The sequence below is a fragment of the Glycine soja genome, chromosome 7 (assembly GCF_004193775.1).
Source record: "Glycine soja cultivar W05 chromosome 7, ASM419377v2, whole genome shotgun sequence".
NCBI lineage: Eukaryota > Viridiplantae > Streptophyta > Magnoliopsida > Fabales > Fabaceae > Glycine > Glycine soja.
The window spans coordinates 45933044-45953335 of record NC_041008.1 but is presented as its reverse complement, the minus strand read 5'-3'; the positions used below and the strand labels follow the sequence as shown (position 1 = coordinate 45953335).

The 20292-nt window shown below is 33.6% G+C and overlaps 2 protein-coding genes across 3 annotated transcripts; one reads left to right on the top strand and one right to left on the bottom strand.

Annotated features, from left to right (window-relative positions):
• The first annotated feature begins 3716 nt into the window (after nt 1–3716).
• On the top strand, nt 3717–12315 carry LOC114420195 (leucine--tRNA ligase, chloroplastic/mitochondrial). Of its 2 annotated transcripts, none has more exons than XR_003668360.1 (20): nt 3717–4154; nt 4247–4391; nt 4489–4545; nt 4907–5026; nt 5119–5223; nt 5337–5560; nt 5670–5736; nt 5831–5985; nt 6126–6387; nt 6486–6680; nt 7235–7314; nt 7694–7756; nt 7885–7966; nt 8636–8713; nt 8793–8894; nt 9018–9190; nt 9396–9573; nt 9671–9755; nt 10654–10785; nt 11598–11653. XR_003668360.1 is itself a non-coding variant. In XM_028386081.1 (20 exons), the coding sequence occupies exons 1-20, from the start codon at nt 3775–3777 to the stop codon at nt 11838–11840; spliced, it is 2919 nt and encodes a 972-aa protein (XP_028241882.1). In that variant the 5' UTR covers nt 3717–3774; the 3' UTR covers nt 11841–12315. The 2 variants fall into 2 exon arrangements, 1 of the variants encoding a protein (XP_028241882.1); XM_028386081.1 differs by having other exon boundaries at nt 9678–9755; nt 11598–12315.
• Nucleotides 12316–12759: 444 nt separating this feature from the next.
• LOC114420196 (peroxidase 29-like) lies at nt 12760–15287 on the bottom strand. Its single transcript, XM_028386082.1, has 3 exons — nt 13969–15287; nt 13431–13794; nt 12760–13342 (listed from the first exon to the last, which is right to left on the bottom strand). The coding sequence occupies exons 1-3, from the start codon at nt 14188–14190 to the stop codon at nt 12945–12947; spliced, it is 984 nt and encodes a 327-aa protein (XP_028241883.1). The 5' UTR covers nt 14191–15287; the 3' UTR covers nt 12760–12944.
• Nucleotides 15288–20292: the final 5005 nt, after the last annotated feature.

The following is a 20292-nucleotide window of genomic DNA, read 5'->3' as shown; positions in this document are numbered from 1 at the left end:
TACGTATGATATACAATAACAGATTAAGTATAGAAATATACTTAACTAAACGAGTACAAGGCGGGACCGTACATACCCAAGTCAGCATCAAAATAAATTTGGGATGGGGTGAGACGGTTTTCGGTTTTTATTGTCTGCGTATGCATGACTACAAGGTTTGGCATATGGTAAATAGGGAAGAAGCAGAAACAAGCAAATGATTTGAGAAAGTTAATCAAATGTATCAAGAGATAGTTTACGTTGAGATTCTTGATTTGATGTGAGCATCCAACAAGAATAGATACTGCCTCCCCAGATTTTTGTTCAAAAGTTCATGGTCCTACACCTAAAACTCAAGATTTCAATAAATAAATAATTACAGGCATTGAGCAAGCAAATGAATTTTAATGTGCTAACCAAACTCCTTCAACTTCTTATGCTCCAATGTCAAGTAAAAAAATTGGTCATGAATTGGATGTACAACCTAATTAACAATAGAAGGTTGAACAATGTGTTTATCCGTAAGAATCCTTGATACATATATTTTTTTATTTAAAAAAGTTTAATTGATTTTAGGTCTCAGGATTCCTCAAGATCAGAACTTTTTAACAAATTTAAGTGCTTACAAAGATATTTTGTAAAATATTAATATGATATTTATCAACTGGACTTACTTTTGTTGACCCTTAACCCATATTCAAAATCTTGATCTAATATTGAGGTAAATGTTAATTTCATTGCTTATTACAATCTTGATCTAAATTCATAAAAAAATGAGGAAAAAAAAAACATTCTTTATCTTGTGGCCAATGTTTCTCAACAAGACAAGTTGTAAATGTAAAGTTATTTAAGCACGAAGTAAGAGCTCATCCCATCAATAATTCATTCATGTTACAAACTCAAATAGTAAACAATTATCATTATAATTAAAATGATATAATATTAAATTCAATAATCAATATCAAAATAATCTAATAATTGTATAATACTAGTACTAATTAAAAAAAATCATCAATCTCCCACTTGAATAAAATTAATTTAATTATTAGAGACAAACAAATTATTATAACAAAATATCATTCCTAATAAAAATAAAAATACATATCCATGGTTGAGAAATATAAGTACAACAAGAATAATAGGTCAATATACAATCTCAAACTCCTCACTAATTAAAAAAATCAAATGACTTGACTAAATCCATATATGATTTTAAAAGCTCCAACGATTAAGCTTTTAATAAGGATTTGCCAACATGTCAAAAATGACATAAGAGAACAAATAGTTCCTCCAACACAATAATTTAAGAGAACGAGAAAAAAAGTGTACCAAAATATTGATAATAAAATAAGGAATGCCCACATAAAATTCCAGATCCAAATTGCAAGAGTATATAATTTCAAATCTCATACATCTCAACTTTGAGAATAGAAGTGGTTCATTTTGTTTCCATGTGTAATTCAAGATTTCGCTAGTATTTTAATGATTTCATTTAAAAAATAAATGAACCCCAAGTTACTTTCAAATTAATTATTATAAGATATTTCATGGTATGCTTTTTTTTTTCTTTCAAAAAGTAATCCAAAAATAATATTTAAAATAATTTTGTTCTAATAACTATTCAAAACCCAAGATAAGCATGCATGAGCCAAGCTAGCAAAGTGGACATCAAATTAAAACCAAGAGCCACTAAGACAAGTGGTTTAATACTTAAGTCACTTAATCAAGGACTAAGCTTCAATCCTTGATTTGAAAATGGAGTCACCACTGTAGATATTATTTCACTCTAAAATGAGCTCATCTTGTGGAAAAAAGATTAATTAAGTACCAAATTGAAACTCTAAATACTCACTTAAAAAAATAAAGAATTTTTTATTTCGTAAAAGTTAATGTAAAATTCTATCAAAATAGGATGCCATTTGTTGCATTTTACAGGGGTAGGGTGTATAATGATTGTGAGTGGAAGCATTAAGTTAATTTTGTAAAAGTTTTGAAAATTGTGGAGGAAAAACAAGTCAAAGAACAAAGACGAGAAAGCAGATTCGACCAAAGATCTGACAAATCTCTCGAAAAGATTGATGGAATCAGACAAAAATGCAATATTATTTTCATATAATTTCTAAGGAAAGCCATAAGTTAATTTTATGAATAATTGATACAAAACAAAAAACCTAAAAACAAGTGTTATTGGATCTAAAAAAATTCAACATGGTGTTTTTCATTGTAATAAAACTTGCTTTTCCATTATGATTGATTGAGGTTAGATGGTAAAAAAATATAACTACCAAACCAATTTTGTGATCAATGTATAAATAATAGGGTTTTAGGGTTATTACTTAGTCTAATGGGTTCAAATTAATTAGAAGATGTTACGTAAGAATTAGATATAATATGCATCAATCAAGACTTTGATACCAAATGATATTTTTTTGGCAAAAACAATATTGGATCTTAGGACATAGTGACACATGATATGTGTTGATCATATCACATAAATTGAATCAAATAAGGTTTAAGAATGTATGTACCTCAAAGAATTCTTAATCTATGTGTGTAGCTTGATCTAACATTGGAAGGAATCTTGATTCATGCTTGCAATCCTGATCAAAACCCATAAAAAAAGATGAGAGAAAAATACTTTTTGTCCAGTGATGACTATAGGGTTTTTCTCTCATAAAGTTGTGCATGCAAAATTGTTTAATGAGATAACAATTTTATAGTTATAAAATGAGAGCTAGGACTCTTCATTTGGTTCACAAGTGAGAGCCCAACCTATTATAAGTTGACATTTGAATTATACACCTTTCATTTTGAATTTTGTACCTCCTAATTTTTAAATATTTCTAAATTATCCTTTTTACATTATATCTTTCTTCTTCCTCAGTATGTTACTCCATGAGGGAGTCCCATCTGTTCTTGTACTCCATCTGTGTTTTCTCTGCTATTAGGCCTTCCTCTTCATTTCCATTTGTGTCAACTCTGTCATTGATTTCTTCTAGATGCACAACTCCAATAAGGTTGGGTCGACGTGTAGGCGCGTTTTCTCCAATTTTTTTTCCATTAAGCTTTTGTTTTATGGGCAACCCTTTCTGGATGAGGAATAATGGCAATCGTATTCAGCAATAGGTATTCCAGAAGCTTTTATTTCAATTACAAAATAGTTATTCTAGAACATAATTTTCATTCCAGAATATGTGTTCCATACTAGTAAAACAAAGTTTCCAAAATATCTATTTTGGAAATATGTATATTTGTTTAAGAACATGCAATCCAGAATGCTAATAACATTTTCTTGAACACCTATTACGGAAGCATACTTTATGTTATTTGAAAAGCCTATTCTAAAACTCAATCTATGTTTCCGAATGGTAATTTTATAAGTTATTCTGGAATAGAAATAAGTGTTTCAAAAATTTATTCTAGAACATAAAAATTACCTTTCAGAGTGATCATTTCGGAATAAGGTCTGTTTCGAAAACCTATTCCAGAAGGTAAGAATTACTTTCCAGAATGACCATTCCAAAATAGGATGTGTTCCAAAAACCTATTCTAGATGGTAAAAATCACCTTTCTGGTGAAAGGGCTATATTTGTCCATAAAAATAAAATGAGAGGTGCAGAATACAAGTTGGGCGGTGCAGGATTCAAATGCCTTATAAGCCCAATCTCATCGACCGCAAAGTGACGGGCCCAAATGAGAAAAGTAGAAGAAAGAGCGTGGTTTCAGTTTTTTTAAGCGCCATCTTGAGTGTTGACGTTATCCCCTTTCTCTCCGCTTATCTTCATTCCAGTCCAAATGCTCCTCCACACTCATCATCTTCATCCTCACCTTCTCTTCCCTTCACCACACTCCCATGCATCACCATTTCCATTTCCATTCCCATCTAGAACCAACACCCTCCGCTCTCGAACATTCCCCGCTACTTCCATCAGAACAGGTTCTTCTTCTCTCAGGTTCCACAGCTATGGCCGCAGAATCCGAAACTCGGCGGCGAAAGGCGGCGTGAGCGAAACGGAGCATAATAAGCAACCGGTCACTAGGGCGTACCCTTTTCACGAGATCGAGCTCAAGTGGCAGCGTTTTTGGGATCACAATCGCACTTTCCAAACCCCCGATGACGATATCGACACGTCGAAACCTAAATACTACGTTCTCGACATGTTCCCTTACCCTAGGTTTTTTTTTTAATTCTAGTTACTTCGCGTTTGCATTTTCTGATTCTCTTGAATTGCGATGAGAAGATCCATAATAATATCTTGTTTTGCAGTGGAGCCGGGCTTCACGTTGGTCATCCACTGGGATACACTGCCACAGACATTCTTGCTAGATACAAACGAATGCAGGGATATAATGTGTTGCATCCGATGGGGTGGGATGCTTTTGGATTGCCAGCAGAACAATATGCTATTGAGGTCTGTTTCTGAGTTGTGTGTGTTTCTGATATTCTCGAGGTTCTGTTGTAATTTCCATTTTTGGCGGGCTTTATTAAAATGATGCCATGTGTTTCAGACAGGAACTCACCCGAAGCTCACTACGGTGAGGAACATCAATCGCTTTCGCACCCAGGTAAACTGATGATGAGATACTTTTACTCTAACGAATGCCAGTAATGCTTTTCTTAAATTATTAAATGATTTGAAATGGTTTAAACCCAGTTTACACTGTCGTCCAATCATGTATTGCCATGTATGATTAGATTATTAACTTTTGCAATAACTTCTTTAAAAACCATACATATGGTGATTTTATTAGTAGTTTTATTAGGATATGGTGTTCACCAGAAAACAGAAACGGCTTGCTTGGATGCATTATTAGTAGTTTTTTAGGCTGAATGCGGAAGATCAGCATTTTCATGATTTTAGTCATCATCTCTAGTCTTAAAATTGCATGTTTTCCCTTCATGTTATGTCTTCTTACGTCTTTGCAGTTAAAATCATTAGGATTTTCATATGACTGGGATCGTGAAGTCTCTACCATAGAACCTGACTATTACAAATGGACTCAATGGATCTTTCTACAACTTTTAAAAAGAGGATTGGCATATCAGGTTTAGTAAATAATAACTACTTAGAAGTTTTTTCTTGGTTTATTTAAATCCTCAGTATTGTAGATCGAATGGTATTCCTATGAAAAATTCAGGCTGAAGTTCCAGTTAATTGGTGCCCTGCACTTGGCACTGTGTTGGCCAATGAGGAGGTGATTGATGGTGTCAGTGAACGGGGAGGTCATCCTGTAATAAGAAAGGTATTGGTTTGTATATATCTTTCTTTCACAATTTAACTTTTTGGGTGGTTTTCCTCTCATTTTTTTTGAACAGTTTCATAATCTTTACAGTGTCATTGTTTATTACCAAGCAGCCAATGAGGCAATGGATGCTCAAGATTACTGCATATGCTGACCGTCTTCTCGAGGATTTAGATGACCTTGACTGGCCCGAAAGTGTAAAAGAAATGCAGAGAAATTGGATAGGGAGGTCAGAAGGGGCTGAGATGGAATTTTGCATTCTTGATAGTGATGGAAAGGAGAGAGATATAACAATTATTGTGTATACTACAAGGCCTGATACAATCTTTGGTGCAACGTATTTATCTATTCATTTTTCTAATATATTTAATAAATTTTACAAATCAGATGAACCACTCTTGAAAGAAACTAGTTATCTTTTTCCTATTTGCTTTGTTTGTGTTCAGTTACCTAGTCGTGGCCCCAGAGCATCCCTTGTTGTCATCATTGGTTTCCATTGCCCAGAGCAAACATGTAAGTTATTATGTTTCATTCCCTAATTTATTGGAAGGATTTTAATCAAGGGTGATAAGGAGATGGTTATTCTTGGGGCTTTTCTTAATCACAGGTAGAGGATTATGTAGACCTTGCCTCAAGGAAGAGTGACCTTGAGAGGACTGAACTTCAGAAGGAAAAGACTGGGGTCTTTACTGGCTGTTATGCAAAAAATCCAGCAAACGGGGAAGCCATTCCAATATGGGTGGCAGATTATGTTTTGGGGAGGTGGGTGTGCACAAGTTAGAATGCAGAATGTCTTTATTGATTGCTCAATATGCTATGGGCATAAGATCTAGGGGTCTAGAATGATCAACAATGTTTAAGAAGTTTATGAGACCATAATATAATTGTTGTGACTGGTGCAGTTATGGAACAGGAGCTATCATGGCTGTGCCTGCACATGATTCACGTGATTATGAATTTGCTTTGAAGTATGATGTTCCAATTTGCTGGGTTGTAATGCCAGATGATAAAAGTATCGAGTCTGGAAAGGCTTTTTCAGGTGAAGGCACTATTGTAAATTCATCAAATACACTGGTGGGGCTTGACATTAATGGCTTGTCTAGCAATGAAGCTGCTCTGAAAGTCATTGAGTGGGCAGAGAAAAGTGGGAATGGAAAGAGAAAGGTTCATATCTCAAATTAGAATCATCATTTTTTTTATACTAAAATTTCGTACTTTATGGTTTGTATAATATAAAATAAAATACATTTTTCATCCTTCAGGTGAATTACAAGTTAAGGGACTGGCTTTTTGCTCGGCAACGTTACTGGGGTGAACCTATCCCTGTCATCTTCTTGGATGATAGTGATGAGACTGTCCCACTGTGTGAGACTGAACTGCCCCTTATTCTACCTGAATTGGATGATTTTTCTCCCACTGGAACAGGGGAGCCTCCTCTGTCTAAGGCAGTGTCTTGGGTAAGTTTACACCAATAAATGCTTTTCTTTCTTCTTCTTACCTTGTTATCAATATATCATGACAATTACATACTAGGTTAGCATCATTTGGCATTGGCACAAATGTTAATCATGTATAAAAATGTTGAAATTAAAATTTTTCATAGATAAAACGTAGATACTGGTTTATGAATTCATATTTCCCTTGCATACCAAGAGATTTAACTTTTAAGACATGATTGACAGATATTTGACAGTGATATGTTGGTTTGATTTCTTGTACTATTTTGTTTTTGTGGGTTGGGTGGCTGGTCTCTGTTATTGCACTATGTGCTATTTGATTATGCTAGGGGTTCGACCTCTTGGTTCATACTTGACCATTAAATATGTGGAGTAAGACCCACATAATTTCTTGATTCCCAATAAATTTTCTCAATCATTTCGGCCAATAGTAAAATGAGTTTGAAAGTGTATGTTGTTAGCAGTTTTCTACTTAGATAATTCCGAGTTTTCTTAGCTAGTCTTTTGCTCCGATTTTAATACTCTTTTATTTCTTGGCTTGGTCACTGTTTTAGGTGAAGACCACGGATAGCTTATCTGGAAGACCAGCTACCCGTGAAACTAATACCATGCCACAGTGGGCTGGTTCATGCTGGTAAGGCACTGAGGTTTTGAGGGGTATTAGATTTGTTAAGCACTAAGCATTTCTTTGGTTGCCAAGTTTAGTAGTCTTGATTCAGGATTTTTATGCATTAGATACAGATGAAAAATTAAAGGCTTAAATATCTTTGATCCCTAATAGATTTTCAAATTTTGTTTTTAGTCCCTAATATTTTATTTTTTTTACTTTTTGGCTCCTAATAAATTTTTTATTTTGTTTTTGGTTACCAAAAACAAAATAAAAAATTATTAGGGTCCAAAAAGTTTTTTAAAAAAATTATTAGGCACCAAAAAGAATTGAAAATTTATCAAGACTGAAAACATAATTAAATTATATTCGTATGCACATGTCACATTTTTTTTATCCTGCCCAGGTACTATTTGAGATTTATGGACCCACATAATTCCAAGGAATTGGTTGATAAGACAAAAGAAAGGTACAGCTTCAGCTAATATTGTCTTTGTTTTTCATTAACCATCCATTTTCTGCTTGTTTCTTATATTTTGCTTTCACTATTTCTAAATGATTTGATTTCCCAGCTTTAAAATTGTTATTCTCCTGCAGGTATTGGGGCCCTGTTGATGTGTATGTTGGGGGTGCTGAGCATGCAGTTCTCCATTTACTGTATGCTAGGTTCTGGCACAAGGTCTGTATTTTATGTCAGTCACAGTGTGGGACATGTTGATTTGTGATTTTCTTCAGTCTAAGCCATTTGAATTTAAGCTTCATGTCATGTGGAACAGCTATGTCTTTGTCAATCTTTTTCCATAATTATTAATATCTATGATTACTGGTACAAATGTAGTTTGATGAGTCTCAAAATACAAAATCACTTGTGTTCTTCAGGTTGCCACATAGTTAGCAACTTAGCATTCTAAATGGAACTTATGTTGGTCCCTTTTTTAGTGTTAGACATGCCAATATTGCAGCAAAGATTGGCTATGATTTTTTTTTTTTTTAACAATGAACTACAATTTACATTTTAAATTGTTGTAGAATGACAAGCTACCCACAATCATATTACCAGTGTTCATAACATACAATAATACCATTATTTGACAATTTTTAATATTTGTTTGTCCAGTGTATGGGGAAAATAAAGTGTTTGTTGTAATTAATGTATTTATAAAAGAAAATCAGATAATCCTTCTAGAAGTTAAATAAGGAATTGATGTCATGGTTAAGTGTTGTCAAAAGGATTGGGAAATCCACCAATTTGGGATTGAAATGAAATAAGGCTTCAAATACCCTTTTTAACATATTGTCAGTGTTGCTGCAATATCTGTGCAGATTTAATTTGAGTTTTGTATCTCAGGTTCTTTTTGACATTGGTGTTGTATCCACCAAGGAGCCCTTCCAATGTGTCATAAACCAGGGGATTATTCTTGGAGAGGTAATTTCAATTCTTTCTGCATGAAAATTAGGAGAAAAAATAACTAACTGTGACAAGTTTCTAATTGCTTGAGTGGCAGGTTCAATATATGACTTGTAGAGATCAAGTTGGCAATCTGATATCTGCTGATTCAACCGACATGTTGAATGAACATAAACTAGAAATAATTCCTGCAGAAAAGGTTTCTCTATTAAGTTTCCACTTTTCACTTCTCAATGCATTAGTTAATTACCAGAGATAAGGTATTGGACCCTAGTTTTCTTTTCTCTTGACAAGCATTTGTTCTCTTTTACCTTGAGCATAGGTCATGAAATCTGGGGATTCTTTTGTCCTGAAAGAACATCCTGATATACGTTTATTTGCCCGCGCCCACAAAATGAGTAAAAGTAGGGGAAATGTTGTTAATCCAGATGATGTTGTCTCTGAGTATGGTGCAGATTCTCTTCGATTATACGAAATGTTCATGGGACCATTGAGGTAGGTTTGAAGCACAAACCTTATTACTAATGATATTGTAGTGATTGTTCCTTAATCAAAATTGCTTTCTATTTATATTTTTTTTCACGTTTATTGTTTTCATTTCTTTGGGTGGGTTGGGGGTGAGACTATGAAGTTGCGGGTCATGTTCTGAAAGGACTTTAACTTCAGCTCATGTTATTCCTTGATTTTCTTTTAATCCCAGAGACTCAAAAACATGGAGTACTAGTGGCATTGAAGGTGTACACCGGTTTTTAGGAAGAACTTGGAGGCTCATTGTTGGTTCACCTTTGTCTGATGGCACATTTAAGGATAGAACTGTATCAGTTGATGAGGAGCCTACTATAGAACAACTTCGTTGTCTTCATAAATGCATTGCTAAGGTCAATATCTCAAATTTTAATCGGAGTTTTTGTTGTTTCATTGTTGTGACTTTATATAATTTGCAGATTTGAGACAATTCTAAGGATTTAATTTCAGTATTCAGGTAACAGAGGAAATTGAGGGCACACGGTTCAACACTGGAATTTCTGCAATGATGGAGTTCCTCAATGCGGCATATAAGGTATTTTTCTGTTGTCTATCATTCTTATAATATCTCGTCACCCTCTAAATATGTAAGGTATTTTTCTGTTGATATACCAGCAATGGTGTAAGTAGCATGCCAATTGGTAGTGTGGGGGGTGGCTGTTGCAATGGTTGCAGCCCTGTGGCAGTGAACCTATGGTTCCAGGAAAGGCCAGAAAAATTGAAATGGTCATTCCTTCCAATTTGTATTGAATGATGTTATATTGTTATTTTGAGGGAATGACTGATTCCTTTCAGTAGTTGCTATTTTAAACAGTTGCACCTCATTTACATTTCATTTCCATTCTTTTGAACATGATTCTAGCAAACCAAATGTCACTTTTAAGATTTGGGGGGTAGGAATTGTTTGATAGAAGACTAAATACATTGTTTATATAAACACTTTCCCCCAAATGGAAAGAAACCTGGAAACCCAGACCTATTTAGAGCGACTGTTTGTACAAGTTTCTCTGGGTTATTTATAGAAAACTAGTTTCCCAGTCTGTATCCATAACACAAGGATCTTAATTTTAGCTTTTACAAAATTCCTGTAAAAGAGCTGCTAGACTAGCATTGCCTAGAAGGTCTCTAGTCTAGGAGCTAATTAGTTTAGCAGATTATAATGAAGTACAAATTTTTTATCTTATTTATGTGTTTGGCTGTCTGCAATGATAAGTAAAATGAAAACAAGCTTCTGAATAGCAATATCCTTTGTGATGGTACAGGGCATGCCTTTATGAAGTGTATTGTTCTTTGCACACAACATATCAATATCCTTTTCTTTGTACCTCCTTATCTCATTTTCTTTTATTATTGGTTAATAGGCGCTGAAATTCCCTCACTCTCTGTTACAGACAATCAGTATAATCTCTAATTTTCTTGGCATATATTTTCAGTGGGATAAACATCCAAGATCGGTTATTGAGGCATTTGTTTTGCTGCTTTCACCATATGCACCACACATGGCTGAGGAGCTATGGTCTCGGCTAGGGCACACAAAATCATTAGCATACGAGCCTTTCCCTAAGGTATGAATTTGGATCAATATCAAATCATTCCTATTCTTTCACAGCCTGTCAAGTTGTGTTCACTTATTTTCAATTTCTTTAATGATAACATACTATCCCCAATGGCCTAAAACAGATATTTCACACCCTGTTGTAATATTGTTCCATAGCTTACTTCTAGCGGTAACTCAAATTAGATAATTTCAGGCTTTTCTACCATACAGGAGTATAACTTAAAAATTATTTACGTCGAAGGTACATAGTCACAAGCTTAAATAGGAATCTGCCCTATGGAGGACTTAATTGTTATTAAAAAAAATGCATAAGTATATAATTATTTTACTTCTTATTTCAATTTTCTTGCCTAAACTTCTAAGCAATTTTTTAAATTTTAAGATTATAAATGTTTGAAATTTATTCCGTTTTCTTAATTTTAATCATGATCAACTATAACTTTAAGTGAAAGCATTTTTAAAATAAATTTAATCTTTGTCTACAATCATAAGCTAGAAATTTATAATTGATATTTAAAAACATCAAATTTACTCCAAAGAGAATTTGAGAAGCAATTTGTTGCAAATCATATATTTCATTACTTTACGCATCATTAAAAAAAAAAATCACTTGCTGTAAGCTTTAGCTGTGTTATGACAAGCTGAAGGTCAAAGCACTAAAAAAATCACTTGATATAATGGCTTTGATACTTAAGTGGAACAAAATTTTGGATTTTTCAAAGGGAAATGTTATACAGGTTGAGTTTTAATCATGTAGAGTGAGTGACGACATATTATACATAAAAAAATGATCGAATTTGGAATATGTTGTAATTTCAGGCAAATCCTGCTTACCTGAAGGATTCCACGGTAGTACTTCCAGTTCAGATTAATGGCAAAACAAGAGGTACCATCCAGGTTGAAGAAACATGTACAGAAGAGGATGCTTTTGTACTAGCATCTAGGGATGAAAAACTATCCAAGTATTTGGATGGTCAATCTGTCAAAAAAAGAATTTACGTTCCTGGCAAGATTTTGAACGTTGTTTTGGACCGTAAAAACATTAAGGTTGGTGTACAGTAGCTGCTTTCACTCGTGTCCGTTTCTACTGGAAGCAACGATCAACCGTTAAATATATGCTGTGCCTGGTCAACTTGGTAATGGCCCTGCATCCGCCGCTTTAAAACTAAAGCATATGTAAAGAAGGTGTCTTTGGCCGGAGAGTTATGCTTCTGTTGGATGGAAAGTGACAGCTGGGCAAGTATTCACCTCTATGACTGTTAATTTATACTCCGCTTTAAGAGGTGCATAACTTAATAAAAGAGAGGCAGCCTGGTTTTCCGGCTTGCTTTGATCATTTCATGCTCTTGATGCCTAACCAATTTTTATTTAAAACACCATCACATAAACAGAGTGCATTTTAGCACCTATAATGGTTGTATTTTATTTACTGTATATATCTGGTTATGGACCGTCTTGTTGATTGTAATGGTGGTTCTGTTTTTTATTGTGCGATTTTATAATTTTATGTGGTTAGAACAGAGAATAAGTTCTTGCTTTTTTTCTTTTCACTTTTCACTTTTCACGTGTCATTACTTATATAGTCGGAGTCCAAAAAAGTTACATTAAGGAAATATAACAATTAGAAGATATAAAGATGTCCTCGTTCTTAAAATGTCATGTTGGATTCGAATGAAAATAGATCTATACGATCAACACCTCTAATTTAAGTGCCTTTTCAGATGTTATAAATTGTGGGGACGCTGCTCTCAACTTTGAAGCTTTGTCATAAGCGTGACGCTTTTCTTTCCTTTACAAGCTAGATAGTAGATGGTGATATAAAACGCAACCCAACAGAGTGAGGGACATAACATAGGTACTAATGTCGATATCTTAATGGAACGTAAATTTGAAGGACCCCTCGCCTACTTGCACTTGGAATTTATTTTTGGTAGCAACATTCATCTTGTTTAAATTCTACTGTTTATGTATACTTTCATCATAAAGAAATGATCAAATATTAATTAAAACTAATAAGATGATAATGGAGAATCGTTGCTGGATAAAATCTTTAGGCTATACACTACTAGAGGGCATATGAATTTAATAAACCCTGTGCATGTCCGGTAATTTTGGTTATATATACTTAGAGAAGATATCACAGAGCATTAATTCACTCCATTAGCATTAGTTTACCTGGTTGCATTGCCTTCGGACATCACCCTGCACATCTGTGAGAACATTGGTAGAAGAAAGTTTAACAAATGCCGATGAGAAAGCCTTGAAGAAGTAGTTCTGATCCATAGCAAACCGCATGACAAAGGGTGCTGTTCGCGGATCTCTAGAAATGCTGGAGTCAATACCAAACAAGCCTCTCCCCATCATAATGTCCCGGTAATACTGGTTGTCAAATATAACTGGGGTCATGTCGTTAGGCACAAATGTGAGGTTTGTCAAAGGAATCTCAGTTGGGCATGCTAGTCTTAGAGAGGCTTCCAACGCAAAATCCATCTTGTCCCCTAGCCGTGGATCATACAATCTACCAACAATGTTGAAGCAGTGTCCAATCCCTAGTGTATGTGCGCCTACCAATAGTTACAATCAATAACAAATCAATAGTTAACAGTTTTAAACACCTTATAGTGTCACCTCTTTAAGGTTGACATGCATTACCTAAAATGGAAACAGACTCTTCGATGTTCATTCCTATAGACATGAAAATGGATATAAATTCATCAACCGTTATTATTGGTGAAGGAAGCTTAGCATCGGCCTCATGGAAACTACAAGTTCTGGAGTCTTTTCTTCCAAGTGGGATCTCAATATGTGGTCCTCCAGAGAGCGACACTGATTCCTTAGCAGCTAATACAATGATATCTGCACAAGACACCTGTCCCGGACATTCTTCTTCTAATATTGACTTCATTTGGCCGATCGTTTCGCGCTTTCTGATGCCAAAGTTCCTTGAAGATATCATTTCAGAGCTGTGACTGTGAGCTAGGTAGTTGGAGTCCAACAGAATTGAGGCATCACATCCCTGCATGAAAATAAACACAACAACAACAAGGCTTTATATATAAATCTTGAATTAATGAAACAAGAACACGGTTGGGTTTGTCTTGAAAATGTTCTGCAATAATGCTAGTTGGTGAAGCAAGCCTGTGAAGAGCAAAGTATATAAGGGACAAAAAGAGAGAAGAAACACATTTACTTGAACTTGGCAGTCATGAAACATGAGCCTGAGAAATGCAGCTGGTGCAGTAGCATCTGTCAAGAATAAGCTTAGCAACTCACTCTTGACTATGCTTTCCAAGTTTGGGCATGAAAATTTGTAGTAGTCGTAAGAAAGTTGGTTTGCTTTTATGCGAAATGAAAGTGGCCGCATTGCCATGACCATTGTGGCCACCAGAATCCAAGGAAAAGATATTTCCATTTTTTTCCTCCGAGGAGACACGAGTGTTAGTATTAGCCTAGTAGGAGTAGAAGCATGTGGTGGAAAATTTATTGATGTTTTCCCAACCGTGATTTCCCTCTAAGAGGGAGAAACTATTACGTATCCCTGACTACTATGGCCCCAATTAATCTCCACATTACATGTAATTGAGTATTCTTTTTCATAAACCGTAGAGACCATAGAGGTTTGAAACTATCTAATATTTTCTTGGGAAAAGCGCGTTTGGTAAAGTACTATTAATTGAGTTGGCAGAAGTCCTCCCTATAAACTGTGCTAGCTCTTCTATTTACACTTCGGTTAGCTTTTATAGCATTGGCCTCTTCATTTCAACCTAAGCAAAAGAGTACTTACTACTAGTTAGTCTGCATGCTTTTGCTGAAAGTCAGTTGTAGTGGGAGTGGGACCATCATGCAAGAATGTTGAAGAACAGCTACAAGCATAATTAGACCAGTATTTGTGGAATTGAACTACCATTCTATTATCACGTTTTTAACCTCAGACTGTGTGAAAGTTTGTTTATCTATCCCCTCTATTCTCCAAGTCTAGTTATATTTGGTCCCATACTTCACCTTTGAGCACCCAAATAAGAGTTGCGAAATGATTCTTTGTTCTCTTCTCTTCCCTATTGGTTTTCTTCATTCCATGAAATTAAAATCATTTCCTTCCCCATATATCATAAAAAAAATACGGTGCTTTCTATTTTAAAAAGCCACTCCATCTCATCCCATGTCTTGTTCAGTTAATGACCAGGCTCGCAGTTTAGTTGGTTATGGAAGAATAATCATATCATAGGGCGTATGAAGTGAAGTTATGGGGCGAAGATTTGAATTAAGTAACCATGCAGACAACCGCACATGGCTTAATTAGTAGTTTGCCATAATAATGTAGGCATAATATCTATCTGCCCATGATTAGGTAGTACTGCTTGTTAGTAGTTAGTACTAATTAATTTGCATTGGGAGAAGGTAAGGAGCCAAATTCTAGCAACCTATCTGTATTATTTCCTCAGTTTTAATAATTGTAGTATAAAAGAATAATTGTTATTTTAAATTTTTAGTATAATATTAATTATTTTTTTATTTATATCCTATATATTAATAATAATGAGTAACAGAAATTAAAAATGAATTAATGGTGATAATAAAATTAATTTTATAAAATTGATAATCTCTTTCTTTTATTTATTAGTTTTCTTTATCTATGTAAACATAGAATGAAAATTATAATGGGATGGAGGAAGTATTATTTATGCAAATGTAATAATATTACAGTTAGTAATGACATTAATTATGTTTTTCTTTTCATTCTTATTATTTTGAGTTTAATTTTCATACACTCTTGTTATACGCCCGCGATGAGTCTGTGTGTTATGGTTTAATGCTATCCTAGACCCAAACCCATAAACATTAATGGTTTCTATAGGTGAGAACCTTTCATTAATTTATTTTAGTGGAATTTGTGTGTGAAGTTAATTAACTAAAGTAGCTCTCTGACAAAAGTATAGTGAAAATTAAATGCGACTCAACTATATAGGTGGCCAAAGATTCAGGTCGACTCAACAACAATCTAATCAACCTGAGCCAAATGGAAAAAAGAAAATTGGATTGATTTGAATTTTAAAATTGTAAATCCAATAAGGTTAAATGACTATTTTAGTCGTTCTTGATCTTATTTTTTTATTCAAAGTAATCGTTTATCTAAATGACCAGTTAAGATGATTTTTTAATTTTTATGTTGTGTAATTTTATAGTTTTGTAATTTTTTTTGTGTAATTCTATAATTTTAACTTGAAATTATTCATTATTGTTATTTCATTTTATTATATTTTTTAATTTTTTTTCTTCCTATTTTTCATGTTCTTTTGATTTTTAATAATAGGTCCAATTATTCAACCCGAAAATGATAGAGTTTGTTCAAATTATTAAAAGAAAACTGAAAATTTTATATCAATCCAAATTGATTAACATTGAATCATTGATTAACTTAAATTTAAAGATCCTCTAAACTTTATTGACCTAACCCATCCCACCACTATACTGACTTGGAGTCGAGAGACCAATAGGCAGTCAGTTGCAACAAAAAAGATCCACGACCAGCTATACAAATATGCAGTAATGCTATATAGTTTACAATATTTTGCTGGCAGCATGTTGATCTTAATTGTTGACTACTATCCTAGCTTAAGTCGTTTAGTTCTATTATTTGAAATCAAATAATTGATATGATATTATATATAATTAATATGGTATATAATTATATTCTCCATTATCGCTTTTTTAATCTTTTTTTTTCTTATAAACATTTCAAAAGACTCTCACAACATCAAAGGAACAATAAAACTTGTCTTCAATTAGTTATGAAAAACAAAAATCTTAAGTCATGTTGCTCTAACTATAGAAACCCAGTACTTTAGTTTCTTGAATATTATTGTATTTAACTTCTTTATCTTCTTAAAAGTTAGTTGTTTATTAGGTCTTTAGTCTCTATGATAATTGCCTTATGACAATGATCATAAGATACAAAGTTCGAGCCCAGTATATCTATATATCAAGATGATAAAAAAATTTAATTGGACGTGAGTTATGGTAAACACTTGAGTTGGATTTCTACAAATATATATATATATATATATATATATATAATATTAAAAAATTCTTGAAATACTACCTTAGCCTGATGTATAGATTATAGTATATTTCAATTGTATGTCCCATTCCAACATGAAGCTTAGGGATTAATAACATATATTTTTTAAAATATCCAAAAGCTAGAGTCACGTGTCTTCGTCACGCTTGCTCTAGCATAGTTTCATCAACTTCCTTCTCGATCTGTTCCACAGTTCACGGTGAATAATCACAGCATGATGCATTATCTGAGACTTGCATCTGTAAATTTCAAGCGGGACAACTACGACAGCCAAAACTCCAAGTATAGCCACATAAACCCGTTTCAACGTTTCAGCGTGGAACCCTGCAAATGAGTTAGCTATAACTATTCCAATTATGCCATACCCAAGAAGATGGTGACATATGTTCCAGCACTTGCAATAGCCCGCTTCTTTATGTAGTCGTATGAAGGTGCCAAGTATCTCATTGAAACAAAATGTTAATTAATAAGACCTTAAAAATTTGGACACGGGCGTGGAGTAAGATTAAGACGGAATTAATTTCTCACATACTCACTTGTTGTTTAAGAATGTGAAAGCAATGATGCTGAGAGTACTTTGTGTGTTAGATACCAAATGATTTGATGAGTTTTGAAGCACCAACAAATTAAATGCACCACACTATTGTGCCAATAATATATCCCAGAGTCTGGCGCCATATGTGATTGAACCATACATCACACAGCACAGGAAAATTTCTCAAGTATCTTGCAATAATTACCCCAATGGGTAGCAAAGTGCCCCATCCTATGAGGATTGAATCTCGTGAACCTAGAATATATATAATGTATATGCTCAAACATGTCAATATATATATATATATATAATCATGATTTAAAATTATGATATATCATACATATGTTTGGTGTTAATAGTTGACCTTACATTTTGGAAGTGGCGCTGGAGATCCCGGGTGAGAATATGATCTTTGTCTTTGTAAGATGTTACATTTACATCCATTTTTTTATTAGCTGTTTCTGGATTTTGTATAGATATACCATGCATTTGGACCTCCATTTCATTGATTTTGGTGTTAAGTTCCAAGAGAATTCTTCTTTCATTTTTGAACTTGAGACAATTGGTTACTGGAGGAAATTTGGGCATAGATAGGATGGAAGGGAACAAATAAACCAAGAAGAAGAATAAGGCACAGAATGCCATGACATATATATGTCAATGTCAATGCGTCACTCTCAGAAACAAAAGCAAATTAAAGTAATTGCGAGAGGCACATTCTCGTTCCTCAGACAGAACACATATAAATACTGATACAACAGAACTCGTCAATTAATTATCCCCATGGATCTAATTCAATACAGGGCTTCCTTTTTTTATGATATTATTTGTACAAAGTATCTATTAGTTTTTATTATCGTGGGGAAACTTACCTAATCAACTTTAATGTGATTCTCCTTTTCCAACTATATTTTTTTCATCCATAAAATTTAAGCATAAAATCTTTGTAAAAGAAACCGAGTTCAATATTACTAATAACAACGACTTATTGGTATAGGGCTTCCTTGTTTATTAGTTTCAAAGGAATGATATTTGTGTTTTAAGAGATGAAAAACAGATACTAATGTTAAAAAGTTGCAGCTGCATGCGGTTGTCTAAGTGATGTTTGGTTGCTGCGAATATGTGCTTTACTTAACAAACTAAAAAGAAGAATATATGACTTGCTTCAATAAAAGTTAACACGATTCAATCAATATTATTCCTCCCTTACGTCAGGGGACGCACAAAATGTAATGAAAAATTTACTAACAGATCTTTTCTTGAATGAAACGGTTTCTGCATAACAGTGCCATGTTGCAGTTGTGCGTGCATGTGAATCTTGATCAAATGCATTAGAAAGACAATTGAATGCCTCTATAACGAAATTAAGGAAAAAACATATAGCTTCGTAATCTTGTTTGCGACTTTGACTCCTCTGTTTAAATTTGATCGTTAAATCCTGCCAAATTTTGAATGAAATTAGGAAACTTGCGTTGTATTTGCATAATCGATGATAGACACTAGCAGCTAAGGAATTTGACCAGAAGCCACTTGTGGATCATGCTCTGTACTCCAAAGTTTGGTTTAGAAAAACACGGGATTTGTAAGCCTGATCAAATAAATTTCCCGTGGTCTACTACTGAAAATTCCTGTACGTGTAGGGTTAGACATTTTCCTAAACTTACAGTTAAATATTTTGCAGAATACACAGATATTCAAGATTAGAAGTTAGTTAATAATTTTACGATCACTTTAAAAAGTTGTGTTCATTTTTCTCTTAATCTTGATTATTCATATATACATATATATAATGATCTAAATTTATAATTTTTGTTGTTATGTCAATATTCATCTATATTTGGTTTATTCGGTCAAGCACTTTTACTGTTTAATTTTTTTATCAATACTTTATTGTTTGAACGTTTGCACAATTATTTTTGGTTAAAACTGATTTTCAATTTATTTATCTTTTTGGATGTTTTTATTTTAAAAACAATTTTCCTATAAAACAAATGTAATCGAAGATTTTTTTTTAAATAAGATATAATAATAGCAAGAAGTTAAGGGTTGTAAATGTAAAAAATATTATACGTACAAATATGTTTACTGAAATAGTTGCTAATTGTTTTTCAACTTCTGTTTTTATTTCTTAATTACTATATATTTTGTTAAAGCTGTAAATATTTTAATTAAAATGTAAAGAATAATGAAATGGTGCGTGAAAAAGTTGCACGTGTGTATATATCAGCGGGGTCACAAAGCCCTAATACTATATATATACTTGGTTGTTCGTGCTGCAGCAACGTAACGTCAAGTGCATGTTCATCTTTATTTTATTGCCGAATGGCCCAACTCTGAAATCCAATTCATTCCATCAAATTGTCAAATTGTACGTCTGCTAGCTGGAACCGAACGGTGGTACTGTAACGGTTTCTTGGTTTACGACTTTACGTACGTAGAATTGTACAAGAATACTGTTTCTGATTAAGACTATATATACGACGGATATATTATTAGGAGCTAAACTAACGTTAATCTTTATCCTTAAGCAAAAACCAGAATAGTTGTTCCAATTGTATCCAATTTCAACTGATTATTAGTATGGACGAAATTTGATGAAGTTGTTGCCAAACAAGCCTAACAAGTTTAGACCACACCGCATTAACTAATCAATACGTATAGGGGCATTCTTTCATGAAAGCAATTTATGCAAAATATAATACCAACTCGATGAACCTACTCGTCTATAAATACGTCTACCATCTTTTTATATCTTGTGTCTATCATAACATATATGCACTCTATATGTAACTTCTTTTTATTTGTCAACAAAAACAAAATGAAGACCCTCTTCCTTCTAGCCATGCTAATGGCTTTGGCTGTTTTTGTGTCAGCAATATCTCCCGGAAGTGAAAAACCAA

What these genes read in the sequence shown, in the direction of transcription:
- LOC114420195 (XM_028386081.1), top strand. Translation starts at nt 3,775, where the DNA reads ATGCTCCTCCACACTCATCATCTTCATCCTCACCTTCTCTTCCCTTCA. An exon ending in AAAGAGGATTGGCATATCAG is followed by an intron (nt 5,027 to 5,118) that starts GTTTAGTAAATA and finishes TGAAAAATTCAG; the next exon opens with GCTGAAGTTCCAGTTAATTG. An exon ending in TCCTCAATGCGGCATATAAG is followed by an intron (nt 9,756 to 10,653) that starts GTATTTTTCTGT and finishes ATATATTTTCAG; the next exon opens with TGGGATAAACATCCAAGATC.
- LOC114420196 (XM_028386082.1), bottom strand. Translation starts at nt 14,190, where the DNA reads ATGGAAATATCTTTTCCTTGGATTCTGGTGGCCACAATGGTCATGGCA. An exon ending in TTCATGACTGCCAAGTTCAA is followed by an intron (nt 13,795 to 13,968) that starts GTAAATGTGTTT and finishes ATTTTCATGCAG; the next exon opens with GGATGTGATGCCTCAATTCT. An exon ending in AGAGTCTGTTTCCATTTTAG is followed by an intron (nt 13,343 to 13,430) that starts GTAATGCATGTC and finishes AACTATTGGTAG; the next exon opens with GCGCACATACACTAGGGATT.